At 40.0% G+C, this 19,013-nt stretch overlaps 2 protein-coding genes across 4 annotated transcripts in view; both read right to left on the bottom strand.

Annotated features, from left to right (window-relative positions):
• Window positions 1-17,401, bottom strand: part of LOC121325503 (E3 ubiquitin-protein ligase RNF4-like) — a 25,477-nt gene extending 8,076 nt beyond the window's left edge. Inside the window, exons 1-6 of one of the 3 annotated variants that reach the window (XM_041268043.1) lie at window positions 17,066-17,401; window positions 14,586-14,690; window positions 12,346-12,484; window positions 6,347-6,423; window positions 5,455-5,467; window positions 1,075-1,219 (exon numbers count right to left, since the gene is read on the bottom strand). In XM_041268043.1, the coding sequence (XP_041123977.1) occupies window positions 1,075-1,219; window positions 5,455-5,467; window positions 6,347-6,423; window positions 12,346-12,484; window positions 14,586-14,588 (377 nt within the window). In that variant the 5' untranslated portion in view covers window positions 14,589-14,690; window positions 17,066-17,401. Of the gene's footprint in view, window positions 1-1,074; window positions 1,220-5,454; window positions 5,468-6,346; window positions 6,424-12,345; window positions 12,485-14,531; window positions 14,691-17,065 lie in introns of all 3 variants that reach the window. The other 2 variants (XM_041268035.1, XM_041268053.1) reach the window with 2 other exon arrangements.
• Window positions 17,402-17,547: 146 nt separating this feature from the next.
• The window catches only part of cfap99 (cilia and flagella associated protein 99), a 37,971-nt gene continuing 36,505 nt past the window's right edge, over window positions 17,548-19,013 (bottom strand). Inside the window, exon 16 of the mRNA XM_041268022.1 lies at window positions 17,548-19,001. Coding sequence (XP_041123956.1) covers window positions 18,828-19,001 — 174 coding nt within the window. The 3' untranslated portion in view covers window positions 17,548-18,827. The remainder of the gene's footprint in view (window positions 19,002-19,013) is intronic.

Genomic DNA, 19,013 nt, shown 5'->3' with positions numbered 1-19,013 from the left:
ACAGGTCAGATTTGTGGAGTACCCCAGCTATTCTTGACACATGGACAGTTTCTCCCATCTCAGCCATGGAACGCTGTAGGTCTTTCAGGGTTGTCATTGGCCTCTTGGTGGCTTTTCTGACCAATGCCCTTATTACCCGGCTGCTTAGTTTGGGAGGACAGCCTGCTCTAAGCAGATTCTGGGTGGTGCCGTATACCTTCCACTTCTTAATCACTGACTTGACTGTGCTCCAAGGGATATAATGCCTCTGAAGGTCCTTGGTCTTCATGGTAGTATCTTTGCTTTGAATGCACTACCCAACTGTAGGACCTTACAGAGACAGGTGTATTTAATCTGAAATCATGTGAACCACTTTTACTGCACACAGATGGACACCATTAAACTTATGTTGTGAATTCTGAAGGCAACTGGTTGCACCTGAGCTTATTTAAGATTGTCATAGCAAAGGGAGTAAATACTTATCTAATAAAGACTTTTAAATCGATTTGCCCCCCCCCCCCCCATTTTTTTCACACACAAAGTGTTGAGCAGGTTGTGTAAATCAAATGGAAAAAAATCCCATTTAAATGCATCAAGATTTCAGGTTGTAACACAACAAACTGTGAAAACGTCCAAGGGGGGGGTGAATACTTCCTATAGGCACTGTACATGTAATTCTACTTTCATTCACAATCTCATCTCACTATCTTACTCCAACAGTTTATCGTTCATTGTGATTGTCCTTTCGCTACAACAAACCCCTTGATATAGCGAACAAAAGGCTTGGACCCCAACAGGTTTGTTATTGCGAGGGTGTTCTGTATTTTTTTTTTCCCCCCACCATAACCCAAACCCCACATTTTTTTTTTTATTTGGCCTTACCTACAATATGCTGTACCATTTTTTTTTGTTTTACATTTCATTATGCTGGTATCACGATAAACTTGTATTAGGGTATGCTTAAAACAGTTTTCTTTTAAATGTAACATTTTGTTATTCTGGTTTGCACACAGGCTCATTGTTCAAAGAAAGTTAACGAATGAACGAATGCAGTCCTAGAAACGATTTTGTTCATGGCAAACTACTCCAGCATACCTGGCACTGCTGCTGTTCACCACAGGAGGGAGGAAGGCTGGTTTGCCTACATTGGCAGAAACATAAACTTCCCCTTCGGTGGAGTCCTCTTCATCACTGCTGAGCACATAACTCGCACCGCCTCCTGATCTTCTGCTACAAGGGCCTGACAAAGACAGAAACACAACAAACGTTAGCATTTTCACTTCTTAATTTCAATTTTTATTGTTGTGATTGAATGGCTTGTAAAATTATTTATTTGTAATTAATGCTGGGACAAATACCTGAATACTCAAACTAATATATTTGTTTTACATGTATTCGGATACAAAAATCAGATGTTCGTATTCGCTACAAATGACAGAAATACCTTACAATTATTTACCGCATTTTTGCACAGCAGTTTAAAAAAATGGCAAATGAAAGAGAGCTGTGTGATATGTGAGATTAACATATATAATAAAAAAAAACACGCACACAGGATCAACACAGCAGCTCGAGCCTCTATTTAAGACAGCAAAAAGTAAAACCAGATTATGGGCGTGCACTCGCAGCATACTAAAAATACTCTCTCAGATCACCCCTGCTGGAGCTGGCCCCACCTCTCCAGCTTTAAGTCCCTCCCCTTACTCCCACCCCCCTTCATTATACCGGTACGTTTGGAGGGTGTTTTCCCGCCTAAAATTAAAAAAGAACGAGATTGGATACGGATAACTTTCCATGTCCATGCCTTGGTGTGACAGAAAGATATTGAGTTCTGGTTGTAAATCTCCCTCCGACCTGTGAGGGCGCCAAGTAGCGAAAGGGGAAGTTTGGATGTGCTGGTCTGACAGTTCATTTCCTAGGTCGGGAAGTCTGTAGTCTTGAAGGTGGCGAGACTCCGTTGCAGGAACATATTGACCTGGAAGCTAAACGAGGTAGCAGCTGCAATCGTTTACTAAGGGGTAGCATAAAGGGGCCGGAGAATCGGAAGTCTTTTCCTTCGATGGGTTTGTATTAAGGAACAGGAAGGACCATGAGAGAAGCAGAGAAAACGTTGTGAAAGTATTCCTGAGTGTTTGTTTGTTTTTTGTGTTATTAGTAATTGTCTTGTTTGTATCACTAGACTGCTAAACACGAATCCAGAGCTGTTGCCAAGGGCCAGCACAAAACCGGATGAACACAGCACTACTGTCACGATTAAAATTGTTAGCACTAATTGTACTGCACCACAAGCACCGAGAGCACTCACTGTGGACTTTGCGAATGCGTGTGTGTTAAACGTACTGTGCTTATTATTTACGGGACTGCAACCCTGTTTTTCACTGCGCAGTACACATTGGTGTGTATTGCAAAAGCTTTATTATGTACTGGCTGGTCATCATTGGATTTTAAAAACAAAAAAACAATCCATTTCACCCGTACTTTGTTGTCTGTTCTTTGGATTACTGCACCGCACCTGCTAATAACTGTCACTCTGCCACACTTGGTAAGTATTTTTTTCCCCCCCCATTTAGAATTTAATAAGCAATTACAATTTAATCTAAGGCATAGTATTTTCATCTTTATCATTGAAAAAAGAAACCATTCCAGTTTAGTTTCATTTATAATACAATAAGAGCTTTAAAAATCCATCTTACTGTTTTCCATCATAAATAAAATGTTTATATATTTTACGAAAATTCAAAGATACAAAAAATACATTTCTATTGCCAAAACTCAGTATGAGGGTGTATACTATAAATTGCAAGTCTTTGAAAGCTTTATTTAACATGTAGCACAATAGTCAGTAATGAAAGTCCAGAGTCTCTAAAAGTACAGGGCCCTGGGGACTCTATCACCACTACGAGATAGGCTGGAGAAAGGTCTGAATGTAAAAGGCAAAAACATTCTACAATTCTACAATTTAAAGTAACCTTCCCATTGGAATTAAACAAAATTTTTCCTGCTGCAGTTGTGAATAACTATATTGCAAACCTTCGGCAGTGAAAGATCTCAATTACTGAGAAGAAATATTCTAATTAAGGGGGAGGGTTCAGGGAGGAGGCGTGCAACTGGTGTGTGATGAAAAACAGCACTGCGCCCCTGGGAATGATCTGAGAGAGTATTTTAGTATGCTGCATGTGCACTCGTACTGATCTCTACGGAAAGTCATCTGGGACAAAAAATCTTTCATAAAGGAGGAAACATTGCTAATACACAGCTTCTCGATAGATGACCGAGGTTTGTACCACCGTAAGTAGATCATAGACATATGGGTTTCATTTATTTAGAGTCAATAAAACTGTATTTTTAAACTCTCGCTATGTCTAGTTAATTTATCAATTTAGTTGCAAAAGCAAAAATCAACATATACACATAGCCTACAAGACATAGCCCCCCTAGGCTATATATGTAGCTAAGGTTGTTAACTTCCTGTGTTTTTTTGTCTTTCTGTTTCCATCTACAGACAGTATCCTTCAATGCAGTAATAAATCTTACTGTTTATAAAAACATTTTTGCCACACATTTCTAAACCCTAGACAACAGAAATTAATGCTTACTGGAAAAATACATTTTTCTACATTTACACGAAATGTATGTAATTAAATCGGACATTGAGACAGGGCAGGATTTTATATGAAATAAACATTGTTAATCCGTATCAGTTTCTAAATGAAATCGCGGATATTTGACAACGAGTGAAACTTTTATTAAGAATGTTTTCCAGTATTCATTTATAGCTTATACATTACAATGTTACAATAACACATAAAAAATTACCGGTATATAATTACATTGCAAAAAAACATATAATACATCATATATCTAAGACAACTAATACATACTATATACGATACATTTATATATATATAAAAATACAAAATACTGTAATACATCATATAATACATTTGGGTCATTTTAGGGTTACCAGATTTCCTAAGTGATAAAAATGATTTATAAACAAACAACATTACCAGCTCTGAAACAGTATTAAAAATGTTGATAACTGCAGCACATTACAGTAATTTCTTCTGTACTACTGTAACATTGCAATGTATAGGCTATAAATGAATACTGGAAGACATTCTTAATAAAAGCCTTAATATATAGCCTAGGGGGGCTATGTCTTGTAGGCTGTGTGTATATCTTGATTTTTGCTTTTGCAACTAAATAGATAAATTAACTAGAAATAGCGAGAGTTGGAGAATAATTTAATAGTTTAATATCCAAGTTTAAAATTACAATTTTACTGAAGCTAAATAAATTAAACACTGAAAAAAGCTGTGCGTATCTGCCTGTTTACACAAGTGACAGCGTTCTCAGCGGCAGATCGAAATCTCATTTAACTGACCTGACAAGTCAGCCTTTGGAGGGTCTAGTTCTACATATATCTATTATGTAGATATGCGCGAGGCCCACATTGCATATCGCATTGGACAGTGGCGAACAAATACCTACAGTACAGAACAATGTGGATGCAATTTAAAAGGTAAGAAGTTTATTTTATAGCCCAAACGTAAAATGAAATAACTGTTAAAAACATTACGATTTTATAGGAGAACAGGCAATGACCTAACAGGATATTAAGTCCTTAATATTAAGAATATTAAGATTTATTCAGTGTCTATAAAATACTAACTTAATCTGTCATGGAGATTATTTTGTTATAATGTTAAATCTGGTAAATGAACACATAATAGGTAGATCATTATACTTTATCAAAATACTGACTATGGAAAAAAAACCAAAAACAGACCAGGAGCAAATAGCTACAACATTACCAGACATATATTTAAAAAAAAAAAAAAAAAAAATCGGTGTCTTTATAGGTGTGTATGATTGGTTAGTTACCAAAATCTCAGTCAACAACTGAAGACATAACAGGATAATTTCGTACCACTTAATTTACACCGATGAAACATTACCCGGTAAACCGTACTGATGGCATATCAAATGCTTAGATGATGGATAGTCGCATTCTTGTACAATTTAACGATAAAACAGAATGCATTTCAACAAGGAATTGCGTTAGTTCCATTACTTAGTTGTGCACAAGGTGGTTTCAAGAAATACTTTCAGATTTAAACATAGGCCTACTATGTGACAGTTTGGGTTACTGAAATATTTAAAACAGTAGATAGGGGTTTATTTTTCAAAAGTATTGTTATATATACTTAGTCGAATAAACCACTCCCTAGTGAGACCATTTCACTACATACTTTCCAGGAAGGTAGCAAATCCTCACTGCTGCCTTAAAAAGTGAACTTGTAGCCCTGGTACTATGTATTTTTTTGTTGCGACTTTCTGACATGTGGATTGTAATAAACAAACGAATACCCGGACTAATATTTAAATTATGAGATGATATCCGAACATGAAAATCCTGTGTTCATCCCAGCACTAACATATACACACACACTTCTAAAAAAAAAAACTCACCTTCATCCACAATCTTCGCAACCAGGAACAAGACGGGGAGAAAAAAAGGGAAAAGCAAAATTAAACACTTTTAAAACCTAAACAAATACTTACAACAGCAGTATAAACACATTTTTAGAACATGAACTAAGCAATTTTTTTTTACCGTGGAAAAAATACAGCCTATGAGATACCAAGATACTAAGAACACAAGTGGTCCGAGTGAGGGTATACCCCAAACACATGTTTTACATTTTTTGTTAGGCAGGGGAACAGTCTTAAATGTACTGAAAAACACTGACTAAAGCAGCACATGTTTTAGTAATACAGAAGAGAAAAGGGCTCAATTCTGTACTAAAAAATGTAGTAACAGAAGCGACCAGGGTTTTCTATTTTTGTAGTCACTAGTGATTAATTTGTTCTATAAACTTTACTGAATTTCTCCAGTGACTAGCCATTACTGGTACACAGATCAAGTACCCAAGGGGTATTACTCATTTTTGAGAAATGGTTTAGTCAGTCACTTTATTTAACTTTCATGTAAAGTTAAAAAAAAAATGTAAACAATTTCAGCTCTATAAATGAACCAGTTGATTACACTGTAGGGAAGAATACTGGACAGTTTAAGACTACTGCATTGTAACCACTGAACTCTATGGAACGCCTCTAATGACATTTTAAATGATTCCATAGAGATTAGTGGTACGACCTTCCCTTTATCTGTCTCTACGTCATATCATGTGATTACACTACAAACAGCAAACTCATGATTCTTTTAACATGAAAAAGTACCATACAAACAGCAGCAGTCGTCTCTAGTGACTACGGAACTTATGCTTGCTTTGTCACGATCAGAAAACATTCCTAATTGATGAATGACAGCGGAAACACTGGAAGCGACTTATAAACTTACCACCACCGAGTCGTTGTTTGTCAAGTCAACCACCAGGGGCTCCGAGCCTTCGCAAGTGAGATCTACCACCTCCTCACCTACACAGAGAGCATTACCAGTCACCAAACAAATACAAGAGGAGGAGTTGGCAGCTCTCAGAGCTCCAGTTGTTCTAATGAGGCAGGGCTATGGGATCCACTGTGAAATGGTTAGATAATGTGAATTGCAGGTTTGTTTAAAAAAAAAAAAAAAAGAAAAAGTTTACTCATACAGGTTTACCTTTTACATAATGGTGCCAGTCAGCATTCACATGTTAAAAGAAGGTACAGTACTTGTCAACTATATAAAGAGAATAAAGTAGAAACTACTGTACATAATCCGATAGTAAAAAGCCACCAAGGAGTTCTGTGACATAAAAGGATGATTCCTCTTGAGATGTCACAGAACTCCGAGGTGGCTTTTTACTATCTGACTTATGTACAGTAGCTTGTATTTTATTTTGTATAATACCAGCACAAAGAAAAAAGAAACACACACACACAAAATTAAACAAATCTTTTCTTTACAAAAAACAAACTACTACTATTTTTTTTTTTTTTTTTTTTTTTTAATAATTAGACGCTGTCGGTTAGTATCTTGGATTTTCGTTTGGCTAACATCAGATTCATAAAACTCCACTGACTTTTCAGTTGTAAAAATGTAGTTATGCCCAAAACTGCTCTGGAGCCTGTAACTTAAAAGTTCCGTGTGAATGGCCTTTGGGAGACGCTGCAACACAGACTGCGTCGTTTTCGTTATTTTCTTTCTCACTATCTTTGTTGTTTTGTTTAACAGGATGGTCTTGCAGATTGAAGGAAGTACTAGCCAGTTGTTCAGAGATCTTCTGTTTGTGCAAGCAAGGTATGAATAATTATTTATGCTTTGCAAGCTGATAACTGAGTAACATCTGTGGGGGGGGGGGGGGTTGCAGTCAACTAAGTTTTGGATTGCGTTTTTTTGTGTGCTGTGGTTAGTAACCCGCTTGTCTGCAGGTAGGCTCAACTGCAGTTTCATGTTTGTCATCATATTTCTGAGTTTATGGATTACGATTTTCATGTCACGGTACCAGATCGATTTCAGGGGATTATAATTGAAGTCAGGTGTTAGAACAGAGAGTCCGGTGATAACATTGAAACTGGCCTGTTCTCTGTGTACATTTTATATACTACAATGGGGTCTCTCTCTGGGTTTTGACGGATTTCCATACATTCGCGGTTTAACTGGTCTAATGTTTGCAGGGTTCTCCCCTGTTCTTGTTTTAGTCTGCCTTTAAAAATAAGACAAATTCGTTAGACAGGGTAATATCTTGCCACTGGAGGTCATAATTGACTTCTGATTTTCGGTTTTAACCGATAAAACCCAATAAAACACCGCTGATATTAAAAAAAAATAATCTTTTAATGCTCAAGCATTTTGGAAAGTAACCGAAAACACTAATTTCATACAGTGCATCAAAAAACGAAAGCCCTGAAAAAAAAAAAAAAGACTGACATAAAACTCAAAAACAGCTAAATAAGCACTGAAAAATACAATTAATAAAAATGGGTAATTACCTAGTCGTAATGTTCTTTGGTTCGAAGAGCAAAATACATGCCATTATTTAAAAAAAAAAAAATCATGTTACGGAGGCTAGTTGGATTATGGCATGAAACTGTGCCAGTTTCATAGAACGTTAGGTTATTACCATAACCCTGGTTCACTGAAAAGAATGACAACCATTACCGAATGGGAACAGCCTCTCTGACCCGTCAATCACTGAGCACATATAAAAAAGCTGCCCTAATAGGGCCCTGCTGTGAGAGGGGAAGTCCCTCCCACCTCCTGCTGAAGAGGGACGTCCTCACAGTAGCATATCGCCATTTTCAAAATCGAATGTCAGCTGGGGACACAACCTCGAAGGGTAATGGTTGTCATTCTTTTCAGGGAACCAGGGTTATGATAATAACCTAACATTCCTTTTCAAGTGGAATGGCAACCATTACCGAATGGGAAGCTGTACCAAAGCTGTCTTGGCTCCAGATTACCGATAGTACAGCCCCACAGCGATAGCCTCAGAGCCCTCATGACGCCTAAAGGCATGCTGCCTGCAACACCCTAGAGCACAGGGAGGGCCTCGCTCGGTTTGCAACATCAAGGTGGTAAAAACGTGCTAATGTCTGACTACCTGTCCATGTAGCAGCGTTGCAAAGCTCATCCAAGGAGACGCCATGAAAGAGAGTCCACGAAGTCGCTTGGCCCCGGGTAGAATGAGCCATAATGTCCCCCGGCATGGGGGAGTCCGTCTGTTCATACGCCAAGCATATAGCATCTGTCACCCAGTGAGCTAGACGTTGCTTCAATAGGGCTTGACCTCTAGAGCTGGACCCATAGTAGACCAACAGCTGGTTGGACTGTCTCCAGGACGCCGTCCTATCCAGGTAACAGCGCAGAGCCCGGACCGGGCAAAGCGTGTGCGGTCTGCAATCCTCCTCTGACTCATGCGGGGGAGGTCTGAAAACTTCCAAAACCACTGGTTGGTCAATATGGAATGAAGAGACCACCTTTGGCAAAAAGGCTGGGTTAGTTCTTAATGTTACCTGTGAGTCATTACCAGTGAAATCCATACAGGTGTCATTGATGGACAGCTCATGAAGATCACTTACTCTTCTGGCAGACGTAATGGTTTAATAATAAAAGCCACTTTGAGCGAAACAGGGCACAGCGCTACTGAGGCCACGGGCTCAGATGAGGGACCGGTAAGGACCCCAGCACCAGCTCCAGATCTCACTTAGGGACCATGCTTTTTGTCGGAGGACAGAGCCTCCGGGCCCCTTTAAGAAACTGCACTGCCAGGAAGTGTGCCCCAGCGGCACACCGATATTGCTGCCAAGTAGACCTTCAGAGTAGATGCAGATTTTCCCGCATCAAACAAGTGTTGTAAGAAGGTTAGAATTGTCTCAATAGGGCAAGTCACAGGGTCGTGACCCCCAGTAATGCACCAGTTTTGGAAAACCTTCCATTTATACAAATACTGGGCTCTGGTGCTAGGCGCCCTAGCAGACTGTAGTGTCTCTACCACTGCGTCTGGCAGACCTCGTCTGGATAGACGGCTCCGTTCAACGGCCAAACCCAGAGCTGGAGCTGGGCCAGGTTCGGGTGCCATAAAAACCCCTCCACTTGTCTCAGGAGGTCCTTGCGTACGGGAGCTGCCACGGTTGGCCCAACAACATGCTAAAGAGGAGAGCAAACCAGGGGTGCCTCTGCCATCTGGGTGCGACCAGCAAAATCTTGGCTTGCTCCACAGTTATCCTATCTAGTGTCAGGAGCAATAGCGGTAGCGGAGGGAACGCATACAAGAGCCCCTGTGGCCAGGGGTGAGCTAGCGCATCCACTCCCAGGGGACCCCCTTCTCTGTCCATGGAGAACCATAGGGGGCAGTGAGTGGACACGGCTGTGGCAAAGAGGTTGACTTGTACTGTACAAAACCTCTCCCAACTTTGTTTCACAACCTGAGGGTGCAGTCTCCACTCCGAGCTGTCTGGTGCTCCTCTGGACAGGAGGTCTGCTGCTCTGTTGTCCACACTGGGGAGGTGGACCGTCCCGATGGGCGTCCAAGACAGGAGTCTGTGCGCCGCATGGTGAAGGCCAGGTAAGCGCTGTCCACCTTGGTGGTTTATGTAGGCGACCACTGTCGTGTTGTCCATACGGACCAGCACGTGTTTGTGCGCTAACTGCTGACAAAAATGAGATAGAGTTAGGGCTACTGCTTGCAGTTCTTGGGCATTTATATGCGGTTGCTGCCAGGGTCCCTTCCACTGACCTCGTATTCCCCTCCCATTCCAGACCGTTCCCCAGCCCAGGCTGGAGGCATCCGTGGAGCCGAGGGAAGATCCGATGCACAGATTGCCAGGGCGGAGCCATCACTCCAGTGTCTTCGGCATTGTCTGGAAACTCACACCAGCCGGTGTTGATCGCGGACCAGGTGCAACTTGAGCGCCTTTACCCAGGCTTGAAGGAGGCGCATTCTCTGCAGCCCTAGGGGAAGGATTCTTGTGGTGGCTGCCATCAGTCCCAACCACCTCTGAAACGTTCTGACCTATAGAAAAGTATCCTCCCTGAATTGGGAAAGCGTGACTTCCAGCGACCGAATCCTGTCTTCCAAACGGCAGAATGCAGAATTCGTACGCGCTGCCTTGAAAGGCGAAGCATAGATATTTTCTGTGCGCGGGATGGATCGGGACCTGGAAGTAGGCGTCTTTCAGGTCGATCGATGTGAACCAGTCGCCTGGCTGGATGGACTGGAGGACAGGTTGAACTTCCTTTGTTTGAGGAACATGCTGAGGACCCTGAGGTCCAGAACAGGCCGGAAACCACCATCCCTCCTGGACACCAGGAAGTATCTGGAGTAGAACCCTCTGAGGGCATCACTTTGATTTACCAAGCGCACAGTGTGCTTTTGTTGAACTGTGGCGATATCTTGTTGGAGGAGAATCACGCCCACTGGTCTGATGTTGGTAGAAGCACACCCTTGAAGGGTGGAGGGCCTAATCGGGACTGCAGAGCGTAACCGTGTCTCATAGTCGTTAGCACCCAGGAGTCCCGGGTGCAGCCTTGCCATGGGTCGTGTCCAGTGGTCAGTCCGGTTGTGAGGGGGGGAAGGTGGCAGCCAGAGCCCCTCAGGGGCGGTTTCCATTGGGCTTGGGAGGGGGCACATCTTTTTTAGGCCCCGGCCTCGGTCTCCAGCTGGAGAACTCTACCAAAGTGAGACTAAGGCAACTAGCAATCTCAAAACACTTGTAAATGTAGTAGCTTATCGTAGCAAACCCGTTCTGCAGGCTACTCAATTTTGAGCGTTTTCACTGTGCAAATGACCCAATTTCCAGCACAAGGAGAGCACAAAGCGATCCAAGTGTTGTCCCAGTGAGGTGAGAGAGAAAATGGAGATATGCTACCGTGAGGACATTCCTCTTCAGGAGGAGGTGGGAAATACTTCCCCCTCACAGCAGGGCCCTGATAGGGCAGCTTTTTTACGTGCTCAGTGATTGACGGGTCAGAGAGGCTCTTCCCATTCGGTAATGGTTGTCATTCCACTTGAAAGGGAACTGACCAGTTTCACTATGAGTTGCTGCCTCTGCTTTACGTGGCCCATTGCCTTTCCCTTCTTTTTGGAGAAACTTGTTTTGCAGTTAGTGTTTCATGAGTCTGGGGGAAGTCCAGGCTGTTTCCTTAAGAAATGTTATGCAAATACCTGTGTCTCTTCAGGTGGGGATCAATGCTGCCTATCATTCCCCTCAAGGTATGGGGTTCATACTCCTCCCCATTTTGTTGTCTAGCTGCACATATAAATTGGATCCAGCTCGTAGTGAGGGATTGTTTCTACCGGTCGCAATTCTTTGATCTCTGCCAAACATGATCTGAAGATGGCGAGATCGGAGATAGCCTTCCTTATAGTGTTGGTGTTTTGCTGCTGTGCTACAAAGTTCTGCCTTTCAGCCTCTGACAACGGTAAATCCAAACGAGACAGTCTACTTAAACTTTCAAAGCACTTTGAAACTGTAAGAATTTTTAAAAGTAAAAAAAAAAAAAAAAAGTTAATTCCATTTACGTCAGATCGCGCCTGCATTCAAATATCAGCGCGGTCTGTCATCACAATAGGGATTATAGGATAGTGCTGTTGTCACAATAGGGATTATAGGATAGTGCTGTTGTCACAATAGGGATTATAGGATAGTGCTGTCGTCACAATAGGGATTACAGTATAGTACTGCGGACAGTAGTAGCCAGTAATCAGAGTTAAGAATATTCTATAAATAAAGTTACATCCACAATGAGACACATAAAATGCCCATTATAGCTAAAAAAAAAAAAAAAAAGGAATTGTGAAACATTTACGAGCCACACTGTCTAGTAAATACACAAAGCAATTTTTCAGAAATCCCCAAATGCAGAGGATTGAGGAAAAATTATTTCAATTGTTTTGGAGTTCTGGGTTTTTGTCTCACTTGGCAATCTGGTGTTTTCCAACACTTCAATCATCTCAGTTTCAGTTTGCATTTCTGGCGCTGAAGGAGGATTTGTCACTTGGCTTCTTTTATGTGGATGTGTATTTGCAGATACACTTCTGCGTCGCTTTCTTGGAGTCTGTAATATAAATAAAATACATTTTAAACGAGGGCCACAACTTGGGCCGCATTTAAAAATATAAGTTCCCACTATTCTTTCTTTCTCTTTTTGTTTTTAAGAGTTACATACATTTCAAAACAACAATAATATACAGTCAGTAATATTAGACAAACATGGTGCCAACTTTTCACTGGAGAAGATCTAGCTCCTGAGTTTGAATGTTCAATCTAGCATGTGTGTGTGTGGCACTCTGGTAATGTGAAAAAGTGAGGTTTTAAAGGTGAAAGAAATTTAAGGTCTGCTTTCTAAAAAAACAGTGTAGAGAAGGCAGTTTATTGTTTTATTTTTCCTTTATTTAGAAATGAAATAACTGCTCACTGACACCAAAGTCTTGTTTCCAGTGATTTCCCAGGGCTAGAGCTTAAAACATAGGTCTAAGATATTATAAAGAGAGAGGGTACGAATTTAAAATACCACATTTGAGTAAGCAAGCCTAGAAGATTGTAGTCCTTCTGTCATATGGCTTTTTTACAGTAACTTGAAACTGTCACCATGGGATAAAAACCATGTAAAGTAATACACATACAAGGATTGTACTGATATTCCATATAGAATGGCAGATTCTGTTTATGATTTTTCTTATTAAAACTTCACAAACCGCAATGTTTATGTATTTAGACAAGTAATATTGCCAAGTGAGTTAAGCAAAACACTGGTAAATCAGCATGTTTACTGAATTTAAATGCATGTACAGTACATTAACTCGATTTAGTAAATGTCATTCAGAGGTCGCTCTCTACACCAAAAAATAACACATTTACAATAGAGCCAGGATTGGAGATGAAAACTGGGTCCATGAAAGCACTGGCATTCCTACCCAGGTCACAATCCTGCAGTGTGAAACCACGTACCTGGGTCGTACCCGGGTCAGCACCAACCCACCTCAGGATGTGTGTCTACACACTTGGACCCGGGTCGAACAAGACTAAATGCACGATGGCCGTTCGTAAGTGGACGAACTAACAAACAGCCACACTTGAAGGTTTCACTTCCGCAAGGAACATTTCTGTTTAGCCATATTTCTGTTGCTTGAGGCACACCCTGAGCCAGATTGCAGCAGGGATACAGAAACATTTGGGCTTGGGGCATTACATGCATACATTGTGTACCTCTTTCTGTCACCCAAGTTGACCCTGCTACTTCAAAAAGAAGTGTGAAATCATGTAGCCGATCTGCACGACTCCTATCCTACCAAACTCATTATCAGGCAACAAAGTTTACTACTGATGGCTTATTATTAATACTGTTGTACTATAGCATGCAACCGTTTTTACTGGAAAACATTTACAGTATACCATGGCTTTCTTGAAAGGTGTAGTTCTCAAGGGTTGACCCTACATTATTTTCACTTCTCCTATAGCTGTGCAAGTGAACTTTTGATTTTTAACTTAGCTTTGCTACCCTAATGTGCTATATGTGAACCAGAGGGTAAATTCTCACTGTCTGAAAGGGACACATTTTTCTAAAACTTGCAAACAAACATGGAAGTGAGGGCTGCTGTACTGTGTTTCTGTCAAGACTTAAGATCACTAATATAAAAAGTTAAAATCTAAAAGTTAAGAAGCGAGAGGGTGGGGCAAGAATCAGTGAAAGCAAGAGGGGCAGAATAACGGATTTGTAACCTTAATTATTTAATTAACCATTTTTATCCTGGTTACACCTGCAGGTGTAGTTGATGTTACAACTTTTTTCATAGCAAACAGAATACGTTTTCATATACCAGAACCATGAACAGCCACTATCAGCACAGAACACATTTTACAACCTATGAGACCCAGGATGAAAGAGGTTAAGGACTGACATTATAATGAAGATAATCTCCAACATCTTTAGAGAACATTTAGTGCTGGCCGATTTGAACGCTACATTGTGGCGAACTTGTGACATATCTACCTCTTCCAACAGCAAGAAGAAGACATTACACACCAAGGCACTAAAACGACTCTTGAAGGAAAGACACTTTCACAGACACTTTTTGAAAGCAGAATATATGGAAAATACTTACAGTGCTCATCTTTTGTGAGTTAGGTATTAATGAAAACCGATATGATAGATATACCATTTAATGTTGTGCAACAAAGTGAGCGGAGAAGACTGGTAACAATCATCTATATGTCCCGTTGCAGATTTCTTTGAGCAGCATACAGCAAGTCCAGTTTAAAACCTGCAAGAAGACATGAACTTTAGGCTAAGGAATGTCACGTGGTATACCGAAGTGTATTAATTCACTTTCACCATCCAGCAAATTAGCTTTCCACCATGTATGAAGTGGCATATACACCTTCGACATGCATGCATAATCCAGCTCAGTTCAGTTGTGTTAGCATTGACAAATGTTTAGCATGCACAGGGGGAGATTATGGGCAGGCATCAGAGATAAACTGAACTGTCTAAAATATTTTTCAAGAAATTATTTTCAATAAGAAATGAACACACAAACTTTAAAGTGCCCATGACTGAAAAGCAGCTTGCAAATATATTAAGCATACCTATCCTCAGAGAGAGTGGGGAAGTAGTTCATCATGAATATATAATGCTATTGCCTATTGTGCGGTGGTTTTATAAGGTTGAGACCAAACAGTTTTAACTTGTAAACATAAGCCAGACCAAATACTGAAATACTATCTCAAAGCATGTGGTCTCATCACTGTTTTGGCCATAGGGCGGGTCATTAAAACAATGTGGCAGTGAAACCGTTAATTTAACTCGACAAAAACTCAACAGACAATAATTCAAAGCGTACACCCACTATAGCAGGGCTTCTCAAACTCGGTCCGGGACCCCCTGTGTCTTCTGGTTTTCATTCCAACCGAGCTCTCAATTACTGAACTAGACCCTTAATTGAACAATTTGCTTAACTAGACCTTTTTACTTATTTTCAGCTTGAACAGTTGCATATTTCAAGTTATCTGTAACATTTGATAAGCAACTTGAACTGCAACTGTTTAAGAGCTGACAACAAGTACAAATGTCTAATTAAGCAAATTATTAGTTCAATTAAGGGTCTCGTTAAGTAACAGATCTTGGTTGGAATGAAAACCAGCAGACACGGGATCCCCAGGACCGAGAAGCCCTGGTCTAGGGGAGCTAAAGTAATGAAGAGGACTTGGAGAGGCATGTTCATTTACAAATACACAATATGCGTAATAGACGATCCTTTGCATTGATGACTCATATATGGGTAATTGAGGTTGTATCTTTGTAAATACATCTTTAATTGATGTATATTTTCCTTAAATCGAGGGTGGTAAATTCAAGGGCATCTACATGCAAAGGTGTATGATGCGTCACAGGCTGACATGTTCGAACTGCACAATTACCTCAGAATATCCTGCTTTGTTAATGTGTGCGCTAATGTGAAAACAAAACACAGTTGCAATGCCCAAGTTTATTGTTAAACTTGCTTTTTTTTCATTACTGAAGACACAACACTACAGCCATGCCCAGCATGACAAATTCATGTGCAGTTGGGAAATAGAATACTTTATTTTATTTTCCACTTAGGTATTAGCAGATAGTTTGTGTTTGAAAGGAGTGCTAACCAAGGCTTTAAACATTTCAAAAGAAAAGTGAATTTAGAGGCATGCTTTTCATTACATGTTAAATCATTTTAAGTTTTAAAACCCAAATATTAAGATCTTCAGATACCTATACACCTGTATGCAGAACATCTAATTCGTCAGACCACTGGTTTCACAGGCCCATCGCACTAATCTTAAAGTAACATTACAGTAGACAGTCCAGGATAAGCCGTATGTGTTGCTTAGTAAAACTGAGTAAGTCCACACGAGAGCTGCAGTAAATGAGGCCTACTGTTACAAACACACAGACACGCTGGGCTACGGAAGACATGTTATATTTCATATTCGCTTTACAAACATATTGTTATTTTGTTTTTACACGCGACAATTTAAACACAAGTCAAGTAAATGCTAGTTATATTAGGAACACTGTGTTAGGTACACTGACCACTAACTAAGCACTTCGTACAAACATGATACCAGATCTAGATTGCATCGTATTTCATTTTGTTTTTATTGAAAAAAACAAAAAACAAAACAACAACAACATAACATCTAGCGCATTTCTTTCCTCGCGAACTTTGTAAAATGATTAATACTTTAACTAATCTTTTCAGGTTAGTGATACTGTATAACACAGCGTTTCGTTATCAGAGCCGCCCTACTTGCCTGAGTGGTAGACAGGCTTCACGTTCATGCTGTAAAAACATGGTGTAGTACCCGTGAGGTTTTTACGATTAATCAGTAGAAACTAAAGGACATAAGAAACACCATGTTATTTTCACGTACGGTCTCTTAAAATCTTAAACTACATATACATTATGGTATAGAGTTGTTTACGTATTTCAAACAAAGGTGTTTCAAATGATGCAAACAGAAAGTAAACGAGATTTTTTCTAAGTCTAAGAAATTCGGTATCAACAAACGTGGAGTTCTCACAATATTCTACATATCACGAAAGACATTTATCAGGGAACACAATCTAAAATAAAAGAAAACAGTAACTTAAAAGAAATACCTTTCCAGTTTCCTTTCGGGTCCCTATCTTCTCTTAGGAAGTGCTACACCAGCACATCCGCTTCTCTGTGCGGCCAATCAGTACATAATCTTTTGTTAGCAAATAAAAGTGCAGTTAAGAATTTACTGACCAAGTATGAAAACCGCCTATAACCAAGCGAGAGACGCGAGCTCATAGATTCAGATCTATGCGCGAGTTCCTTTTATCAAATAGAATGGCGAGGTGTTGTGGGAATTGTAGTTTTTAACCAACCCATTCTATAAAAGCTCAAATGTAGAGCAGAGCTGAGCACCCAAGTATGTTGTATTTAATTCTCCTTTAATGTTGATATGGTTGATCATGCTCTTAGGTGTATTTACTGTACTTGTTGTATTACTACGACTACTAACAACACCACCACCAACAATAATATTTATTTATTTATCAGACACACCTTTATCCAAGGCAACTTACAGAGACTAGGGTGTGTGAACTATGCATCAGCTGCAGAGTCCCTTACAACATCTCACCTGAAAGATAATGCACAAATGACCTGCTCCTAGTTGCAAGCCCGTTTCTTTACCACCAGACCACACGGCCTCCAGCTTAAAATTTAACATGTGTGTATAATCCTTATATACGATTTACGCTAACATTATCAGATGTATATACAATATTCTAAATATTTGCTAATATACATACATACATACATACAGATACATAGGTCTATTCAGGGTAGACAGATAGACTAGATAGTCTATCTACCCTGAAATGTTTGCCTTTTTATAGGAAAGTAGTACAACTGGGGATGGGGAGTTTTCTGCAGGATAACAACTTTAGATTATTTGCTCACAAAATACTTTGGCGTACTTTAATAGATAATTGTCCACAGTGGCCATATAATTAGGACCACTTATCTAGGTAACCCTGATAAACTACAGAAAACATGGTAAGTACTGTAAAAATAAATAACTAAATATATTAAACAGTAAAAAAAAAAAAAAAAAAAAAAAGGAAACATGGAAAGTGTTAATTTCCATGTGTAAATAACCACTGAAAAATTCCTATGGAGATAAAGAACATTTAAAATGATGCCTTTTTAGGCCATGTGGTCAATGGGTACATTAAGTTTCCCTACAATATTCCCCATCTGCTAGTTCCTAAAATGACTACACAGTGGGCCCTGGCAGATACCAGGATTCATGTGATCCAGCATGCAGGCAAATAACCCAGTACAATTAACAAATAGATGGTAGATTTAATCCACTGTTCTCCCAGTCTGTAGGTGAATGCCCCATCAGTTAAGATGAAAACGTGTCCAACCATATTCAACCACAATGGGGAGAAAACCATGCACTCTAATTGGCCGAGAGAGAACATACAATGGGAGTATAACAAAGACATTTGAAGGACTTAAATCTATGATAATTAATTTGCTGAAGGATAGTGTTAGTGTGAGAGTGTATGTCATATTCTTCAGGTTTTTCTGCTGTTTTTTTTATTTTCATGGGAAAATAACGAGTTAGGAAAAATCAGTGGAACAACAGAAATTTGCCAAAAGCAGAAATACATGCATAAAAAAAAAAGATTCTACTCATTGCATTTGACAAGCATCCTTAAACAGCTTGTCAAATGCTTTTCCATCACATAAACTGAATCTTGTTTTTTTTAAATTTTTTATCAAGACTTTTTATTTGCCAACATATTTTATTATTACAGGCCCAACTTGCTTTAGAAAATCCAATCTAACCCCTTGATAAAATAACTACACAGTATGCTGTCTTTAAAAATCTGATTTGCTTCCGCTGAGTGAGTGTGTGGTGCAGTGGGAGGAGGCCCCGATGCGCGCTGCATGTCTCAGGGCCACTTCACTGGACATGGAGCTGTGCTTCAGAAGCTGTACTTGGCGCTCCAGATTCCTCTCCAGTTCCTGCCAGTGATGTTCCTCCAAGGACTTCTAGACAAGGGA

This window comes from Polyodon spathula, chromosome 1 (genome assembly GCF_017654505.1).
Source record: "Polyodon spathula isolate WHYD16114869_AA chromosome 1, ASM1765450v1, whole genome shotgun sequence".
Taxonomy (NCBI): domain Eukaryota; kingdom Metazoa; phylum Chordata; class Actinopteri; order Acipenseriformes; family Polyodontidae; genus Polyodon; species Polyodon spathula.
Note: the sequence above shows the minus strand (reverse complement) of the source record. Positions and strands in the feature narration are given on the sequence as shown.